Below are 20,050 nucleotides of genomic sequence, written 5' to 3'. Positions count from 1 at the left end.
ATTGTTTCCTTTAATTACAGGGATACCATATTTTCAAATCAAATTCTTTTTTTTCATCACTGAAAGGACAATACAATTAAGAATTCCACTATACTTGTTACTTATGGCTCAGCAAACGAACACCTGAAGAAAACAAACTGGAATAAAACTTACTGACCTGAAAGGTCGGGGATTTTGCTCCTTACCTCAGCAACCTGTTTCTGTGGTCCCAAATTTTTATTATTCCGTCTTTGCTGGATGAAGCAAAGATATTCAGTTGTGAACACGCGCAGAGCCCTAAAAGCAAAGGGTGAAAAGACACATAGGATAACGTCTTTACGTATGCTGCTGTATTTCTTTAATGTTCATGTTCTCTTGAAGTAAAACCTTTGTAACCCTTAATCAATTTTCAAGTCACTTTTCCCCTTAGTGCTCTGGAGCCAGTAATAGAAGCAAATTACCAAAGGAGTTTCCTGCCTTAGTTTCTTTACTAGTTAATTCTATGGTAAAACCCATTAACTAAAGAAACAGTATGACATTGCACTGTCATTCATTGATTCATTCATCAGTCCATCCAACCACTCATTTCTGAACGGACGTATTCACATTTATAAGCCTTGGGTAGCAATACCCATCTTAGTAACAGTAGTTGCAATGCTGGAACCAACAATTCAATCTTCTTAGAAGAGGGATGTCAAACGCAGATCCTGGAGGACTGTAGTGGCTGCAGATTTTCGTTCCACTTTCCTAATTAGTAACTAATTACTGCTGCTAGTGAGCTAGTGAAACCAGTGGCAGAACCTACATCTTCAGAGACTGTTATGGGGTCCCCTTGGCAATCTGAAACTAGGTCTGGGTAACCACTGTTATCTTCCTCAATGGAGTAGTTCCATGTCAGATCACCAAAAATGTTTATAAATTTAACCACTACATCTCAGATTTTGATTAAAATTGCTGCACTGAATTACACCATATTATTAACTAGCAAAATACCCGCGCTTCGCAGTGGAGAAGTAGTGTGTTAAAGAAGTTAAGAAAAAGAAAAGGAAACATTTTAAAAATAACGTAACATGATTGTCAATGTAATTGTTTTGTGACTGTTATGAGTGTTGCTGTCATCAAGGATTTGATTATCATTATTTGTTTCAATTAGGTTCGTATTTGGAGGACGTGTTGTGTTCAAGTTACATTCCGTGTTTGTCTAGTCTATCCCTGACCATCTCATCTTCGTTGTCAACTGTTGTAAAGATAACAGGTTTCATTCATCGAAGTGTTCACTACCCAAATCGGTACTCGTGAATCTAAGATGTTCAACAGGCATTCCCGGTATTAAGTTGTGGATTTGCCTGCGAATATTTAGCGGCAGCACGTCTATGAACGTAAAAAAGTTTCTCTTGCACTTTTGCTGAGTTTGTGCCAAACACTATTCTATCCCTGACCATCTCATCTTCATTTACATAAGCACAGTCCTTCACCAGCAATTTTAACTCTGTTACAAAGTGATCAAAAGTCTCCTTTATACTCTGCGTCCTCTCAGTAAACTTGTATCTCGCGAATATCGTATTCGTCGTAGGCATGACAAACGCCAGCGGCAGCGTGTCTATGAACTTAATTTAAAGTTAAGCTTTACACTGTGCTTTGTTTCCGCAGTAGCTGCACTTATGAATATGCTTGTATGCGTCACTCGCTTCATATTCTTTTGCTGCCTTCTCAATTGTGTAATGCGTTTTTTGTTCAGCACCCTTTGGAGGTCTTGCTTGTTCTCTTCGTACTGTGTTCACAGTCAGTTCATGTGAGCCGCTCGGACTACATGCATCGAAGGTTCTCAGCTGTGCTTGTGCTATCTCGTGCGATCTTGCGATGTCCACGGCTTTATTTAATGTTAGCTAAGACCCGGCACTTAAAAGTTTCTCTCGCACTTTCACTGAGTTTGTGCCAAACACTAGTCTATCCCTGACCATCTCATCTTTGTTTGCATAAGCACAGTCCTTCACCCGCGAATTTTTACTGGAAGCGTGTCTATTGGATTGCTGCTGACGGACGGCCTTATATGGGCAGGCACTCAATTACGTGGGAGGCGTGATGATGGGGGACGCAACTCCGCCTCACACGGCGACCGAGCTGCAGGCTATGGCCATATACAGTATACGTAAATAGGTTCCAGTTATGACCATTACGCGTAGAAACCTGCTTAACTTTTGTAAGTAAGGAATGCGCCTGCCAAATTTCAGCCTTCTACCTACACGGAAAGTTGGAGAATTAGTGAGTCAGTGAGGGCTTTGCCTTTTATTAGTACAGATACAGTAGTGCCTCTTACTTTGAACGATTCTAACTTTGAATGTTTCTAAGTTTGAACACTAAATTCGTGAGAAATTTGATCTGGAATTTGAATGATGCATCTAAGAGCATCAGGTGCAAGACAGGAAACAGTCCTGGATGGGCTGCCAGTCTACTGCAGGGGCCACTCACATATCCTTATGGTGTCAGTATATAGATGCCAATTAATCTAAAATGGACATTTATGGGAATATGTGAAGGAACAAAGCAGAGTTCCCAATTAAAAATTCACACAGACGTACATAGAATATGAACATTCTATACAGACAGCCATCACACAATTCAGAGTTAACTACAAGGGCCAAATATATTGAAACTCAAAGTCTATAAAAAAACGATAAGATCCACTACAGGAAATGGACTTGTCAGACGCCATTGCTCCAACTGAACCTAAATAATTTCACCCACCAGTGATGAGATCTTGAGGATCGTCCTTGGGTGGATGATCAGAGCGGTTCTTGGTTTCTAAATGGTAATGGACGATGCCATATGTGGCACTGGAGAGCTCTTGAAAGGCCACAGCCAATAAAGAACCTAAACAGCTGACCTTCAGAGGTGGCTGAGCACAGCAGAAACTCATATGAAGACTGAGAGACTCATCAGCATAGGGGAAAACACGCCAGACCTTTACCATCTTGTCTCCACCTGATGAAACAAAACATAAAAAAACCTTTGCTATTTCACTGATAAGAACAGGAGTGTTAAGACCACAAAGTTACATTACGTTTATGCATTTTATTTTCAGATACTGTGGCTGAACTGAAGACTGCCCTAGAAGAAACACAATTAACCCCTTCTGCTTCACGAGCTGTAAAAGCAGGGTACTTCTGGAAGGTGGCATCTGATTTAGGAGATGAACCACCTGCCTGATGGACCCTGAAGCCTGATGGCTCTTGAAGCTACGAGGCATCCAATGCTAAACACTGCACCATTGTGCAGCCCTACAGACAAATCATTAAAAACATGTAGGGTTTAAATGATGTACATTGCATTACTTCATATTCTTATCCAGCAAACCTCATAAAATATGGCACATGTCTATCTTTTCCAAAAGCCAACAATGTTAAGCATTGTAAATCTATATATATATATAAAAGTCAATGTATGTGTGTGTGTGTGTATGTATGTATGTATGTTCCAGCATCACTTCCAAATGGCTGGAGTGATTTTCATGAAATTTGGTACACATGTATACCCGTAGGGTGAAATCAACCCTAACCCACCCCCTCTGGGTAGGGTGTAGGTGAGCTTATGGTCTTGAACAACAACAACAACATTTATTTATATAGCACATTTTCATACAAAAAAATGTAGCTCAAAGTGCTCTACATAATGAAGAATAGAAAAATAAGAGACACAGTAAGAAAATAAAATAAGTCAACATTAAGTAACATAGAATAAGAGTAAGGTCCAATGGCCGGGGGGGACAGAAAAAACAAAAAAAAAAACTCCACACGGCCGGAGAAAAAAAATAAAATCTGCAGGGATTCCAGGCCATGAGACCACCCAGTCCCCTCTGACTGCATGTTAACATCCAGTTGACACTCGGAATGACCACCAGAGGGTACATTCTTTATGTGTGAGCACCACCAAGTTACTTTTGAAATTAAATAGAGTTGGCCGGTTTCAAGCATCAACTACAGGATAACATAAGGTGCTTTTCCACTGCATAGTACGGCACGACACGGTTCAGTTCAGCTCACTTTTGGGGGGTTTTCCACTGGGAACAGTACCTGGTACCTGGTCCTTTTTTTAGTACCACCTTAGCCGAGGTTCCAAGCGCCGAACCGTTACCAAAACGTGACGTGTAAACTCTGCTGGTCACTGATTGGCCGGAGAAAATCGTCATTACTGTGTCACTGAACTTGCGACACGAGACACAACAGACCCGCTAGATTTTTAGCACAGCCAGCGAAGGTTCGGACTCACCATTTTGTTTTAACCAAAAATGGCTGTTTCGTGGTCTATTGAGGAAGTACAGACGTTCCTCTCGTTGGTAGCCGAGGAGCGGATCCAGCGAGAGCTGGATGGGGCGACGCGAATGAAAAAGTTTTCAGGAGGTCGCTAAGCTCTTGGGCGCACATGGCTACCATCGGACTTACAAACAGTGTAGGGACAAGTTAAAAAAAATGAAGAGCGAGCAGTAGAGGCGGCGCAACTATAACGACACGTGAATAATCCCACCCACTCTAAAGCGGTACTAAACTGCAGTCGAAACGCAAACTGAGCCGAACCAAGGTGAGCTGTACTGAACCGTGCTGTGCCGTACTATGCAGTGGAAAAGCGCCACTATATACAAGACCGCAAGACAAGCACATTAGTGAGTCTTCAATATTTGTTAATTTATTTTTATTTTTAAATTTTTTTTTTAATTATATTTTTCTCAAACAATTAAAAAAAAACACTTTATTTTCCTCCTGGGCAACACCAGGTATTTCAGCTATGTTAGCTAGTAATGTAATACAGCCCCACCACCATTATTTCCTGGTACCTATTAGTCCATCCATCCATCCATTATCCAAACTACATGGTCACGGGGGTCTGCTGGAGCCAATCCCAGACAACACAGGGCGCAAGGCAGAAAAACAAACCCCGGGCAGGGCGCCAGCCCACCACAGGGTGCACACACACACACACACACACACCCACGGACAATTTAGAATCGCCAATGCACCTAACCTGCATGTCTTTGGACTGTGGGAGGAAACCCACACAGACATGGGGAGAACATGCAAACTCCATGCAGGGAGGACCCGGGAAGTGAACGTGGGTCTCCTTACTGCGAGGCAGCAGCGCTACCCACTGCGCCACCGTGCCGCCCTACCTATTAGTCACTTACAGTAATGTAACAAAAACAAAGCATTGGCTAAGGTCTAGTTGAATAGCAGTAAGTGACAGCCATTGCTCTTTTTCATTTATATAAATGACCTTGATAAAAACAGAAAAAACAAGTTAGTTAAATGTGATGATGAGGTCTTGTAACTGACTCGTGGATGCCTCTATGTCACCTCTAATCTAATGTATTATCCACTCCCAGTTAGTTCAGTGCAAATGAAACAGCAGAGAAAAAGCTGAAGACAGGATTCATGTCTTACCAGTGGAAATGACATAGTTACTCTCAGGGCAGGCTATCAATGCAGATACGCAGCAGGAGCTGTGAGCCTCTGTCTTGTATGCTGGGAGTCTTGTGTCCCAGTCCAGCACAGATAGGTAGCCATGTTCATGTCCAACCACCAGTAAAAACCTGCAAGAAGTACTCAGGCAGTTAATCATTCTGTAAATCCTTATATTACAGAGTGCCCCTCACCATATCAGAATACAATATAATTTTATGTACCAATGTTATGGGGTTGCTCTTACATTTCTATTGGTGGATTTCTGAGGCTGTGATCTCCAACCAATTAGGTGTTGGGGTTAAAAATGATTCTGTTGGTGATCATACTCTTAACAGTGCAGTGCGCAGACACCTGGTAGTTTAATGCAGTGCAGTATTTCCAACTCTTGCTGTCGGCACATCAGGACTCAATCATTTCATTGAGCTGGGGTGGGAGTGGACTGCTAATAGGGTCACTTTCATAACGGGCTCCTAGTCGTGCAATTTGTATGACAGCACAGATATAACATGCAAATGAAAAAGGCATAAAGACAAAAGGCATCATAACCAGTCTTATACTGCATAAGAAATAATGGAATAAAGCTGAAATTTGGTCAGAGAATCAGTTGGTGACTTCCCGTCAAGCTTAAAATCGTGCCAAAATCACCCAGTGTATACCTGGTTAGACACTTTGGGTTTGACCTTCTTTGGGCTGTGTTGTTTCAGCCAGGGTTCCTCCCTAGCTTATGTTTAAATTTCATTTTTTCTATCTTTCTCATTCATTTTCAGTATTTTTCATTGGTTGCAATCATTTCTGTTAATAGTGTTCTGTTTATTAATTACTTGACTGATTATATATTTTCTATTAATTTATTTCATTTATTGATTACTTTCTGAGTGTGTAGTGTGAACACTGGCCCAGACACAGACAGGCAGACATGTGTAAATCAACCCACACATGTTTATTATACATAATTATATACAACTGAGTGCTCACAAACCCCAAAAGTCCCCAAAGTCCTGGCCACACAGTCCAATGCCTTATCTTCTTCAGGCCACCCCCTTGCCTCCCCCAGAGACCTCGTCCTCTTCCACCCGACTCTAGCCTGCATATGAAGGGAGGCAGCCCCTTTTATATTCCCCCAGATGTGTTCCGGCAATCTTCCACCGACATGCCCCAGTGTGGCAGAAGTGCCGGCTGCATCCCTGGAAGCACTCCGCGTGTCCCTGCTCCTCTTTCCCCCAGCACTTCTGTGTGTGGTGGAAGTGCTGAGGTCCAGGGCTCCAAAGGCATAGAGGCGCCCCCAGGAGGTGACCACGGGCCCCTACAGGGTTAAGCTTCAAAGCTCTGTACCCGTGGCCCCCAAAGGTACCAGGGTGGTCGCCCCCACATGGACTGGGGAAGGCATAAGCCCTCCTCCAGTCCTCCTGGCTGGGTCGCCCCAGCCATCTCCGACAGTGCCCCACTGCCAGCAAAAACCCATCGGGTGGAGCAGTATATCCCTCGAGGGCACCTTACCCCCGAAGTGGGTCCTACTCCTGAAGCGCCGGGGTCCGGTCCTGTCGAAAAAATAGAAACAGGGGCAGAGATGCCGCCCGCACGCCACCACCTAGCATCCTCCTGTGCCTCACACAGGCAGTGCTCCCCCCTCTTACCGGCACCCCGGGGCCTACTCCTTCAGCACCCACTTCAAGGTTTTCGTGCCCCTTTGGTTGGAGCCACTCGCACCTCCGTAGCCTCCGCCAGCTGTGGCAGTAATTATATCCTGTTATGCTAGTTGTGTTCTGTGGGTGAACCCCAAGGGGCGGGGTCACCCTTACATCACTACTAAGGAACCACCCACAACTGTTAAAGGCAGGCTGGGAAGTTTCTTGCGAGTTTCTTGTCGTTCGCTGAATTGCACAAAGGAGGGGTTTCTGTAAAAATTGCTGTTTTCATATGGATTTCTATTTTTTTTATATGATACTTCTGTTCTTCTTATTGAATTACTATTTTTCATTTATGGATTGGATTTAATTACCTCAAACTGTCAATTGTTTTATAAGAATCTTGCTTTGGGATTATCTTACAGTACATCCAGAGTTTTATTTTTTTTTAAAGATTCTCTCTCTGCTGAGATTTTTTTTATATATATTGCTGAAATATTTTGCCACATTTTAAGTAATTGTCAGTTCTCTTTGTTTGGAGCCTAGTAGACCTATTTTTGGGCGGGCCTGTTTTTGGTGGGTACCGTTAAAGTTCTCATCCTTTTTGCTATTTGGTGGTACTAGAATCACAACAGGCTATAAAATACTCTGCCTATGGAACCCTGGAAGAATCTCAAAGCTGTCACTATCATGATTTTCTATTTAAATTCCCATCATGCTTATTTTAGCTTGGCTGCCACTGTTCCTTGGTAAAATTTACTCATCTCTACAGCTTCACAACTCTTACCGGTTAATTTGCTGCTTGAAGGGAGAATTTTTCCTTTGCCACCCCTTCCCTTTGCTTTCCACAACTTCGGTCCAAGCAGAGTATGCTTGGTCTTCTTCTACGATGTAATTGTACATCACAAGACACTTTGCTGTCCCCATGTCTGAGGTTTCCACCTGTTCTTGTACAGCTTGCTTCTTGTCAACTCCACCATGACGCTCAAAGGACCTGTCAACAAGGCTGGCTGGATTGGTCAAAGCATTTATTCTGAGAACTTCTCCTTTGTCTGTGACAACAAAAAGAGTTTCCAACGGAAGGCAGTAGTCCACAGATCTGATCTGCCTTGGCTCTTCCATTAAGAAAGATGTGATAATATCGCCAGTCTCTGCAGCAATAAGCCTTATTGAGGCATCTTCACAAACACACACAGCTCGAGGTGGGAAGCGATGCAAAACTGTCGTCTGTATACTCCTTACGGGGGCTTCCAGTGGGGTCAATATGTTGTAGAGTTGAGTCAAATCCCAGAAGTCCACTCCTTGAGAGGAGAAGGAGAAGATGAGACCTGTGCAGTCAGCTTCGCCTGTGTTGTCCTCACTCACCCCCAAACCCAGAGCCACATGCACCGTCTGAATCTCCTCCACTTGATCAGCCGTTTCCAAGTTCCATACTCTCATTGTGCCATCCTGGGAAGCTGAGAGAAGGTGAGGCACATGTGGAAATGTCACCAGAGCAGTGACAGGCGCTGTTGGACGAGTATAGAAAAAAATAACTTTAAATCATGCAAACAACACAAGTTTTAATGGCCCAAAAATTTCAACATGACATATTCTCCCAAATATTGCGAGTCAAACCAGGAGATGAGGAGGTGCTACTTTCACCCACACAAACAGGTATTTTCTTCCATGTATTACGATATAGCAAACTTTAAAAAATTGTGTTTTCTAAGAAAATTTTTTTCTAAGGTCCTAAATGGAAGTTTTAGGGGTTTTGAATAGAAATAGCCTGATTTATTATTATTTATTTAAAATAAAGTTAATAATTGTGTAATGTTATGTTTTGTATTTATCATGGCACCATTTTGTTTTTCATGGTCACTATGTGGTAAGGCCAGTCCAGGATGGATGTTTTACTAATTGTAATGGCTTTAATTTATTTTATGTGCAACCTAATAGCTTAACTCACACCGGTAGGAGATGTGTACGTAAATGTGTGCGTTCTCTTAATATTAGAATTACCATTTAAGCAGCGGTGGCATCGCAATTAGCAGGCACCAGCTTAGAGACAAGATGGATGAAAAAGAGTGGGTTAGTGCTGGTAGGGAGAGAAGTTTACTTTTTAAGGTTAGGGAAAAGCAATTTCTGGTTGGAGAGATGGGCAGCATGGGCCCTGTTGACTAATTAAAAAGAGCGTAACTGAGGGCAGTGCAGAGATTCCGTATTGTGGCCATGATCAAGTCTACTGAGCAGTGGAATCAATGAGATGGACAGAACTTGTTGAACACGGGAGGATTAAGGCATCACAGCATTTGTGTGGAGGGCAAGATGCCCTCAGGAGCTGTGGAGACCAGCTAAGGTGGCAGCTCTGGGAACTGCGGTTACTAGCTAAGGTGGCAGAACATGTATGCGGTGGGCTATGTGCTTGGGAATTCAGGTGTCCTAACTTGGATGGAAAGAGGAAAAGAAAAAAAAAAAACAAAAAGAGAATAATAATAATAATACTTTTTATTTATATAGCGCCTTTCCAAGGCTCAAGACACTTCACAGAGTTTAAGCGAGAACGGCAGGGTATACAGTATATAGCATTGTACTAAACAAGATAAATAAATAAAAAAGAGTAAGATAGTAAATTTAGAGAAAAAGCCTAACAGACAACATAATTGATGGTCTAGCACACACACAAACAGGTTACATGAACATCTTGACAGAGAGGTAAACTGAAAGAAGAGTAATAAAGTCAAGTAGAGCTAAAAGCCTTCCTGAACAGATGAGTTTTGAGATGTTTTTTAAATGAATTCAGCTGATCTGATTAATTTCGGAAGGTCGTTCCAGAGTCTGGGCGCTATACAGCTGAAGGCCCTGCTGTCACCCATGGAGTGTAGATTAGTGTGGGGCACAACAAGATCGCCAGATTGAGAGGACCTTAGAGGACGGACAGGAACATACTGATGGAGAAGGTGACTGATGTAGTTTGGCGCAAGGTCGTTAAAGGCTTTGTAGATTATTAGTAGAATTTTATATTCAATCCTGTAAAACACAGGGAGCCAGTGAAGGCGAAGCAGGATGGATGTTATGAGCTCGCTCCTGCTGGTCCATGTAAGGACTCTTGCAGCCGAGTTTTGAATAGGATGGAGCTGTGATATAAGATTGGAAGCGGCACCTGCCAGTGGGGAATTACAATAATCGACCTCTGTGAACTTTGCAGGATTTTAAGCATATTTATTAAATCCATTTAATCATTTAAGGTGCACGCTATGACATCATTTTGATTTTAATGTCACGATTTTATGACCTTACATTTTGAATTATTTATTGAACGCACTGTTACACTTTTGGGCACTTTATTTCTTGGTAATAATACATTTCTGCACATTTTAGAGCTAAAAGTCTTATCCCCTCATTTGGGATACAAAATCATTGTCATTTTCGATTAATCCAGACCAGAGCCGTAGGGGTGCTGGAGCCTATCCCAGCTAGCATAGGGCACAAGACAGGAACAAACCCTGGGCATGGCGCTAGTGCATCATAGTGTGAACACCCACACACACACACACACACACACACACACACACACATCAAAAACACACTAGGGACAATTTAGTGATTAGTGTGAAAAGAAAATGGGAATTTAAATGGAGAATTAAATTATCTGGATACCTAAGGTGCCGATCCTTCTATTTTAAACATATTTAATCAATCTATTTAATCATTTAAGGTGCACCCTAGGACATAATTTTGATTTTAATGGCATGATTTTATGAGCTTACTTATTGAATTTTTTATTGAAGGCACTGTTACGCTTTCCAGCATTTTATTTCTTGGTAATAATACATTACTGCACATTTTAGAGCTAAAAGTCTGATCCCCTCAGTTGGCCTGGTCCATCTCAGTTCGTGACTATTCATATGTCCTGAAGGAGGTTGGTACCCATGATACCCATGATGGCACGTACTGGTTCATTACACGTTGCCATTCTGTGGCAGTGTCCAATGCAAAATGGGGCTGGTCTGAAACTTGCCAGTCAACCTAACATGCATATTTTTGAGGATATGGGGGGAAAACTTGAATACCCGACACAGAGAGGAAATGTAACTATCATGCAAAACAACACTCAGTTGCATAAACCATTGCATCACTATGGTGCCTTCTAAATAAATTAAATAAATGTAAATGATTTCATGAATGCATCAGAGCAGAGGCAAGATGTCTACCTGGCAGTGATAGTTTAGCATAAAGTGTGAGTAACAAGAGATCACATTTCTGTGACTAAGGCACAAAGACAGACATCTTTAGGCATCCCAAACCCATAATTTCCATTTCTAAACTTGGTTAGTGGAAATATTCAGTTTTTACCAGTTCTGCATATGCTAGATGTGCTGCTCACCAGTATGCCCAACAAACACCATCTGTAAGCGCCAGGCCTTATCCCACACCTTGATGGAGCCATCGCGAGCTGCTGTCACCAGCCATTGGAGACCATGGCAGTAGGCAATGCCAGTGATTTTCCTGCAATCAAAGAACACCATGCTGATTTCAATACTGTCAATTTTATTTATTTTTGTTGAAGAGCAGCAGAAGAAGATTGGAATGATAATGGCAACCAGAGGCTGGTAATGTTCAAGGACTGAAGAATACCATTGTGTTTTATGCTCAGTCAAATAGATGTCCCTCTTTTACGAGATACAGTAGCTGTTGTTTGGTAGTTCTTCTTTTAGTATATGGTATCATCCAATTGAGCAGTTACATGAAGAAAATGTTCCACAGACATTCTGCTGTAAGCGTACCTCTTTTTTTGTTGCTGTTGTTTTAATGAACTTCATTTAATTTCACTAACATCAAGGTTGGGAGCACACACTGATTACAGCACATTGCTGCACCCACCACACTGCGAACCACCTGGACTGAGATGGCAACAAGTGACACCTGAGCACCACACTGAACAGTGTGAGGTTTTTTTTACAGTGGCTGGGGTGCCAATCCTGCCATCAACCCCTGAGTTTTTCCTGCATGTTGGAGGGCCTGTGTGCAGGGCTGGATGCAGATTAACTGTCCCATGCAAAATGGGGCTGGACTGAAACTCACCAGTCAACCTAACTTGCATATTTTTGAGGATATAGGTGGAAAACTTGAGTACCACAGGACAAAGCAATTGCGGGTTAAGTGTCTTGCTCAGGGGCCCAAAGGGATTCGAACTGGCAACCTTCCGATTGCCATCAAAGAACCCTAGCCTCAGAGCCACCACTCCACCCATTAAGGAGCACAAATAATCATAATACTCTCATAAAAATGGCCATAATATTGGAAATTATTGTCATTTTCCATTAATCCAGACGAGGATCACGAGGGTGCTGGAGCCTATCCCAGCTAGCATAGAGCACAAGATAGGAACAAACCCTCGACATTGTGCCATTGCATTACAGTGTGAACATACACACACACACATCAAACACAATTTAGTGATTAGTATGAAAAGAAATTGGGAATTTAGATAGAGAATTAAACTATCTGAATACCTAAGGTGCAGGTCCTTCTTGTGAACCATCAGCTTTCTCTTGGAGATATTAAACATGGCAACTCCATTTCTGCAAACGGCGAAGCATTTTTGTGAACCAGGGTTATCCATCTTGGGTAGTAGAAGCTGTGTGAACACTTCGTTACCAGTCAGTCCCTCTGTGATCTCCACCTTACAGATCAGGGGGCAGATACACCAAAAACAAATGTTTCCAGCACCTGCGGTCACCACTTCCTCCAACCACTCACTTGCAGCACAAATTTGTATATCCTGAGTGGCTTGAACATTAGAGACAATGTGAAAGTCAGCATTCAGAACAAACAGGGAATTTTCAGAACCCCACGCCACATAATGATCAGGTAACATTGTGCTAGAAATGCCTTTGAAGTGCTGGGTTACTGTGACGTTGTCCATGAGGCGCCCATCATAGTGGTAAATACGAAGACAGCCTTCGCTATCCAGACTTACAAACTTCTTAGCATTCCAGTTGTATGTCATGTGGCAGATAGGGCTTGTTGAGCTCAGGTGTCGGACTTGCTGGATTCCATGGGTCAACACTGAGGGCCTGAAGTCGAACCTTTTAACCTGTCAGTAAATCAAAATCCAATCCAATAAACAGAATCCACAAAACAGAAGCAAAAATCCAGAAATCAGAATTACTTATACACACTCTATAAACTGAAAGCACTAACAATCCACTCTCAGCTTCAGAATACAAAGGCTGGGGGGCGGTCCTTCTTCAGTGACATCAGGGTGGCACCGCCTCTTAAGGCTCCACCCATTCAGTACAAGGAATATAGGAGAGCCGAACAAAATACATTGAAACTAAACAGTAAATAAACAAGGCAAAAGTACCAAATAAACCTCACATAACTACAATAAACATCTGAAAATTAATAGATTAAAATAAACAAACAAGGCACACACCAGGAGAATAAAAATAACCCAATGAAAACACCCTGGCTGAAACATAGCATTGATTATGAACTCAGTTATTAATTTGCCAGGATGAGAAGCATCTCCAAATCCATGGACAAAGATTCACACACCAAGACAAGAAAAGTTCTACCTTGTCTACCGTCAGGTGTATTTTATCATGAAGGAGCCTCCACATTCTTGATCCTTTCCAATGTGGGTTCTCTTGATCTGGCCTCTGAGTTGCGTCAGTGTCATTGTTCAGTAAGATGGGAGCGTCGGTATCACAGCCTTTATGTTAGAAAGAGAAGATCATTGATATGAGCACCTGAAGTAGACAATGCAACATCGACTCCAAGCTGAACAACTATTGGTGGGATTTTAGAGAAGACTAGGGGGGATCCAAAATTACCCTTAACCATTACAAATAAACCTTTATTATAAAACAGCAGTTCCCTTTTTGCCACCTTGAGATGCAATACGCTTGTTTTCAGGAATGAGAGAAGTGCTGGGACAATTCCTGCTCTTGTCTTTTGTTACCATGTCTTGAGCCTCCTGCTTTTTTTGTTTCCCAGGATTTCATCCATGGCAGCAAATCTTCTTCCCTTCAGTATTATATGTTAACTAGCCAACCCGCGGCGTACCATACGCCGCATAATCAGGCCGGTTTTTTAATGATTTTTAAGCACAGGGAGAAAATTAACATTTGAAAAATCAGTAATGTAATAAATCAGCAAGAAAAGCAACATTGTAACAATGCAAGGAACTAACCAACGCACAATCGTCCGTGACTGAAAACTGGCGGACCGCCATCGCTCATGTGCCCACCTCCAACTCGTCACTTGAGTCGTCGTCTTAGCACAGTCCACATGCACCTGTGACTCACGTTGATTTTCCGTGTTCCTGCAGGAGCATCTAAGAAGACGCCTGTTTGTCGCGGATGCGAATTGCTGTATGTAGCGTGTAAAACAGTTTGCTATGGTGCACGCGGTCGTGCGTCGTAACCGAAAACTCGGTTTTTAAAGACTGCTTACTTCATTGTGTTTTAACCTCAGTTGTAAAGGATTGTTTTAAGGATCCCATGGGATACCCCTCGCAAACCGCTTTACACGCTGCATATGGCGATTCACCTCCGGCGTGGCTCCTTCCTGCGCGCCATAGGTGTCTTACTTGTCGGCGGCTTAGTGAATCCACACCCCTTCCGGCGTGCTTTCCATGGTTGTCTTGCCTTAGTGAATTATATATACAGATTTTGGGAACAAAAAGAAGTCACAGGGAGTGAGATCTGTCAAATTTAGTAAGTGCAACCACATCATCTTTTTGGTCAGAAACTGACTGACAACACAATATGTGCAGGTATGTTATCATGGGGCAGAATCCAGTTTTGAGTGCATCAAATATTTTCACTTGCTTTCCCATAGACGCCTCAGCAGGTCAGTGTAATGTCTCTGATTAGTGGGGAACAAATCCTTTAAGAACAGTCAGTCAGTCAGTCATCATCCAACCTGCTATATCCTAACACAGGGTCACGGGGGTCTGCTGGAGTCAATCCCAGCCAGCAGAGGGCGCTAGGCAAGAACAAATTCTGGGCAGGGCACCAGCCCACCGCAGGGCACACACACACACCCGGGACAATTTAGGATCGGCAATGCACCTAACCTGCATGTCTTTGGACTGTGGGAGGAAACCCACACTCAGGGAGAACATGCACACTCCACACAGGGAAGCGAACCCAGGTCTCCTTACTGCGAGGCGACAGCACTACCACTGTGCCACCGTGCTGCCCTCTTTTAAGAATAAATCTGTGAAGGTCTAAAAACTCGATCATCATTGTCTCTTGAAAACATTCTATGATGGCTTGGAGAAAAAAAACTCATCCAAGTTACAAGTCACTGTAATTAAAAGCTAGAAATGTGCACTTGATCAACTCAGCAGACGGGTTAAATAGTGCGGATTGTATACCTTGTGCCATATTCGATATAAAAGATAAGGGGCATGAGCTCTGGACACAGAGAGGCAATTTTTATGTGACTCAAGCAGTGCATTTGCCAGGCGTTAAATTGTCCGTGGGAGACCCTAAGGGAACCCCCCCACAGACTCTAGGGTTCCATTTGGCTTTAGACAGGCACCAATTAGAAGAGTGGTAAAAGGAGGAGTTGTGTTATTTAGTTCAGGATCAGTGCAAATCTTGAATTCTTTGTCGCCTCTTTAAGGGTTTTTCAAAAGGCCACCAAGCTGGTAAGTCCATTTGGAGCCCTAGGCAGGAAGGATGGACATCGCCCCTCATAGTCCATGGCAGGTAGAAGGTTCCCGTTGCTGTCTGAAGCACGTGCCCTTCAGTGGCACAAATAATGCCTCTCTGTGTATATACCACTGACATTAAGGAGGAGCACAACCCCTTTAGGGTACTCTTACTTTCATAAAGAGCACCCAGTGAGTAACAGCTTCCATTCAGTATCAGAGTTCAATGACTTGGCGCTTACCCCTCAGTGTCCAAAGCGCGCCGCTTTAGTTTCTAAAATGGAGCAACTCAAATGATGGTGCCCCAGGCAGCCAACAATGCCACCTGATGGATTGACTGGCTCTGCAAAGCCGTAACAGCGGGACCAGTACACGTTTAGGTCTGGCATTTCTCAACCATTCTGGTCAGGACTATAAACCCATTTCTGTATTTGTAGGTCTTACTTCTTTATTCCTTGCATCTGAACCCAATAGGCCTGTATAGTATAAACACAACTCATTGTTCTACATTGCCCACCCCACATGCATCAAATTTAAATATTGTTCTTATCTTTAAAATTACTATTTTACATGCCATTAAACAATACCTATAAAACAGGTTATTCGACATCACCTTGTGTAAAAGCACAGGTCACAGCATTGTGTTAATAATGTTCAGGATGAGCAAAGGTTCAAATCAAACTCACCTTTCTGGTCTTGAGTCTTAGGCCATAACATTGTCGCTGTTGTTGCTTTCAGATGTACAAACTGCACTTGGATTGGCCCAGACTGTTAGTATGAAGCCAATATTTGTTTACTTCCTTGTTTCTGTGCAGCACTAAAGGGAAAATGGTAGAGTTTCACATCTTACGAAGTTAAGGGGGGATAGCATCTAGTCGTCTAAACAGTTCAGTTTTTATCATTCATAAAAGACGGACTGGTGCGTCAACGGCCTTGCTTGTAAGTCCTCTGAATAATCCTGCTGGATGTAAGAGACGCACGTTCACATTCAGGGACATCAGGGACGTTCAGATTTCGTCACGATGTTACTTTGGGAATCTAGGAAAATCGAACTGACAAGATTATAGGGTCAAAATTGTGCTACTTGAAAAACATAACAATCAGCAGTGAATTTACGAATCATACAAGAGTAACATTCACTTTTAAAACTTCGTCTGTCATTACATGATTACGAGAAACTCGTGCCTATCCTTACCACACCAGAATCAAAGGCATTAACGCCTTTCGACAAAGTCAATCAACACTCACTCCCAGCTGACCTGCGCGACTTTTGGATTTGTGCAGGGCTAAAAAAATGGAGGTACTCGCTAAAAGCTAACAAACGACTAATCCAGGAATCGAACGGAGGATTTGCGCTGAAGCAGTAGGCTGCATTGCACCTGCTACAACTAACTATCGCTATGTAAAAACAACACCCCCAAACATACACTCATTTAGGATGTTGCTTTTGTTAACCACTGGAATGTGAACAAATAACCAGATTCTGACTTTCTTTATGAAACAGCACAGTTTAGTCGTCCAGGTTAGAGGTAAACTTACAGGAGACCTGCTGTCTGTCAAAAGCGGCATTAGTCTGGTTCGCCAATTCCCATTGTCACCAACTTGTAAGGTAAAGTTGATGATATTCTGGAGCTTTTTCTTTCTTTTTTTTATATTTCACAGCGCGTTCTCCAATGTCTGCCGGGCCGCCACCCAAGTTAATGAATGTGTCCGGAGCAGGAGCGATCTGCTCGAATCTCAGGCGCCACTTGGTCCGCGGTTGCTTGGAGACACGACGCGCTTGCTTTTTTTTTTTTTTTAAAGACATAAGCACTTGTCTTACGGGACGCTATTCCAAAACTTGGTGTTAATAGCTTCATATATTTACTTAACTTATTTTAAATAAATTCTGGAAAATGTAAAAAGAGCTGTTAGTTTTACGCCATTTGAGAACTACGCCGTTAGCCCTATAAGACCGGTCCGTGACTTTGCACTTAACAACAGCCTAGATATAGAATAGCAATTGTGCAAAAATACATAAAATGGCATTTATGAAGTAAATAATCACATGAAAGTGTCCTGCGATATATATAAATGAGCTCATAAATTGTGAAAAACTTATTATTACATAATACATTATCTAGTTATGATGAAACTAGCTGTTACGCATCTCCGTCGTGCTGAAATCTAAGTAATCAACGTAGACTTCAGTATTAACGTTTGCCCTGCACCATCTATTTGAATTTATTTTGTAATGCATATAATTATAAAATGCACTACCTTTGTCATTTCAACAGATTGCGCATCACAACCATTTGTAGTAATAAAATGCATTACTGCAAACGTTGGTGGTGTGCTATCTGTTGGAATATACTACAAAAGGAACAGCAAGGTCATTTTTCAAAATCATTTTTAGTTCACCGAACATCTGTAACACAAGTGGTTTTCTTACCTATAAATATAAACATTTTTAATATTATAAATTGAGAACATAGGCTTCTAACTTTATACTTGGGCACAAAGCTTCCATCTTGTTAAACATATTTAACAAGATATAACAAGTCAGGTAAAGAACCCTTAATTTTAAGATAAGTTAAAATATGTTTTTCCTTTTGTAGTATCTTTATTAAACTGCAGCTGGTTTAGTATAATTCTGATGTTTTTATGACATACCTATTGGAATAACAAATGCAATGCATATACTGTATCTCTGTTACATGCCATTTTGGTGTGTTATTTGTAACAACACTGTTAATGTTTGTGATGCACCGTCTGTTGGAATGTGGAGAGAGCAAACCAAATGAACAACTTCTTTAACAGGTTTGACCACCCTAACCCACTCTAACCTCGGAGTACTGCACTCTCCACCCATCCTTCTGCTGATACCAGCATAGGAGAGACATCCCCACCCACAATTACAGCAGCCCAGGTGAGAAGAGAGCTGAGGAGACTTCGTGCCAGCAAAGCAGCGGGTCCAGATGGAGTATTGCCACGACTGCTGAATGCCTGTACGTTGGAGCTGGGGAGTACTCTACAGCGCATCTTCAACCTGAGCCTGGAACAAGGGAGAGTCCTGAGGCTTTGGAAAACATCTTGCATCACCCCAGTCCCAAAGGTATCACATCCTATTGAGCTGAATGACTTCCGGCCTTTTGCACTGACGTCACATGTGATGAAGACCATGGAGCGGCTGCTGCTTCACCACCTGAGGCCACAGGTCCACCACGCCCTCGACCCTCTGCAGATCGCATACCAGGAGAAGGTGGGAGTAGAGGTTGCCATCATCTATATGCTACACCAATCCCTCTCCCACTTGGGCAGAGGCAGTGGTGCTGTAAGAATTATGTTTCTGGACTTCTCTAGTGCCTTCAACACCATCCAACCTCTACTCCTTAAGGACAAGCTGACAGAGATGGGAGTAGATTCATACCTGGTGGCATGGATCGTGGACTATCTTACAGACAGACCTCAGTATGTGCATCTTGGGAACTGCAGGTCTGACATTGTGGTCAGCAACACAGGAGAGCCGCAGGGGACTGTACTTTCTCCAGTCCAGTTCAGCCTGTATACATCAGACTTCCAATACGATTCGGAAATCTGCCATGTGCAAAAGTTCACTGATGACACTGCTATCATGGGCTGCATCAGGAGTGGGCAGGAGGAGGAGTATAGGAACCTAATCAAGGACTTTGTTAAATGGTACGACTCAAACCACCTACAACTGAACACCAGCAAAACCAAGGAGCTGGCGGTGGATTTTAGGAGACCCAGGCCTCTCATGGACCCTGTGATCATCAGAGGTGACTGTGCAGAGGGTGCAGACCTATAAATACCTGGGAGTGCAGCTGGATGATAAATTGGACTGGACTGCCAATACGAATGCTCTGTGCAAGAGAGGACAGAGTCGACTATACTTCCTTAGAAGACTGGCGTCCTTCAACATCTGCAATAAGATGCTGCAGATGTTCTGTCAGATGGTTGTGGCGAGTGCCCTCTTCTACGCGGTGGTGTGCTTGGGAGGCAGCATAAAGAAGAAGGACGCCTCACGCCTGGACAAACTGGTGAGGAAGGCAGGCTCTATTGTAGGCCCGGAGCTAGACAGTTTCACATCTGTGGCAGAGCGATGGGCGCTGAGCAGACTCCTGTCAATCATGGAGAATCCACTGCATCCACTGAACAGGATCATCTCCAGACAAAGGAGCAGCTTCAGCGACAGACTGCTGTCACCATCCTGCTCCACTGACAGACTGAGGAGATCGTTCGTCCCCCACACTATGCGACTCTTCAATTCCACCCTTTGGGGGTTAAACGTTAACATTACCCAAAGTTATTGTCTGTTTTACCTGCATTTTTATCACTCTTTA

The 20,050-nt window shown here is 42.9% G+C and overlaps 1 protein-coding gene across 3 annotated transcripts in view; it reads right to left on the bottom strand.

Annotated features, from left to right (window-relative positions):
* Positions 1-17,439, bottom strand: part of wdr97 (WD repeat domain 97) — a 44,874-nt gene extending 27,435 nt beyond the window's left edge. The window contains exons 1-9 of one of the 3 annotated variants that reach the window (XM_039753787.1): positions 17,247-17,439; positions 16,394-16,759; positions 13,621-13,757; positions 12,553-13,136; positions 11,424-11,545; positions 7,845-8,565; positions 5,412-5,560; positions 2,725-2,961; positions 186-276 (exon numbers count right to left, since the gene is read on the bottom strand). In XM_039753787.1, coding sequence (XP_039609721.1) covers positions 186-276; positions 2,725-2,961; positions 5,412-5,560; positions 7,845-8,565; positions 11,424-11,545; positions 12,553-13,136; positions 13,621-13,757; positions 16,394-16,424 — 2,072 coding nt within the window. In that variant the 5' untranslated portion in view covers positions 16,425-16,759; positions 17,247-17,439. The remainder of the gene's footprint in view (positions 1-185; positions 277-2,724; positions 2,962-5,411; positions 5,561-7,844; positions 8,566-11,423; positions 11,546-12,552; positions 13,137-13,620; positions 13,758-16,393; positions 16,760-17,246) is intronic. The other 2 variants (XM_039753788.1, XM_039753789.1) reach the window with 2 other exon arrangements.
* Positions 17,440-20,050: the final 2,611 nt, after the last annotated feature.

The sequence above is a fragment of the Polypterus senegalus genome, chromosome 5 (genome assembly GCF_016835505.1).
Source record: "Polypterus senegalus isolate Bchr_013 chromosome 5, ASM1683550v1, whole genome shotgun sequence".
Taxonomy (NCBI): Eukaryota; Metazoa; Chordata; class Cladistia; order Polypteriformes; family Polypteridae; genus Polypterus; species Polypterus senegalus.
Note: the sequence above shows the minus strand (reverse complement) of the source record. Positions and strands in the feature narration are given on the sequence as shown.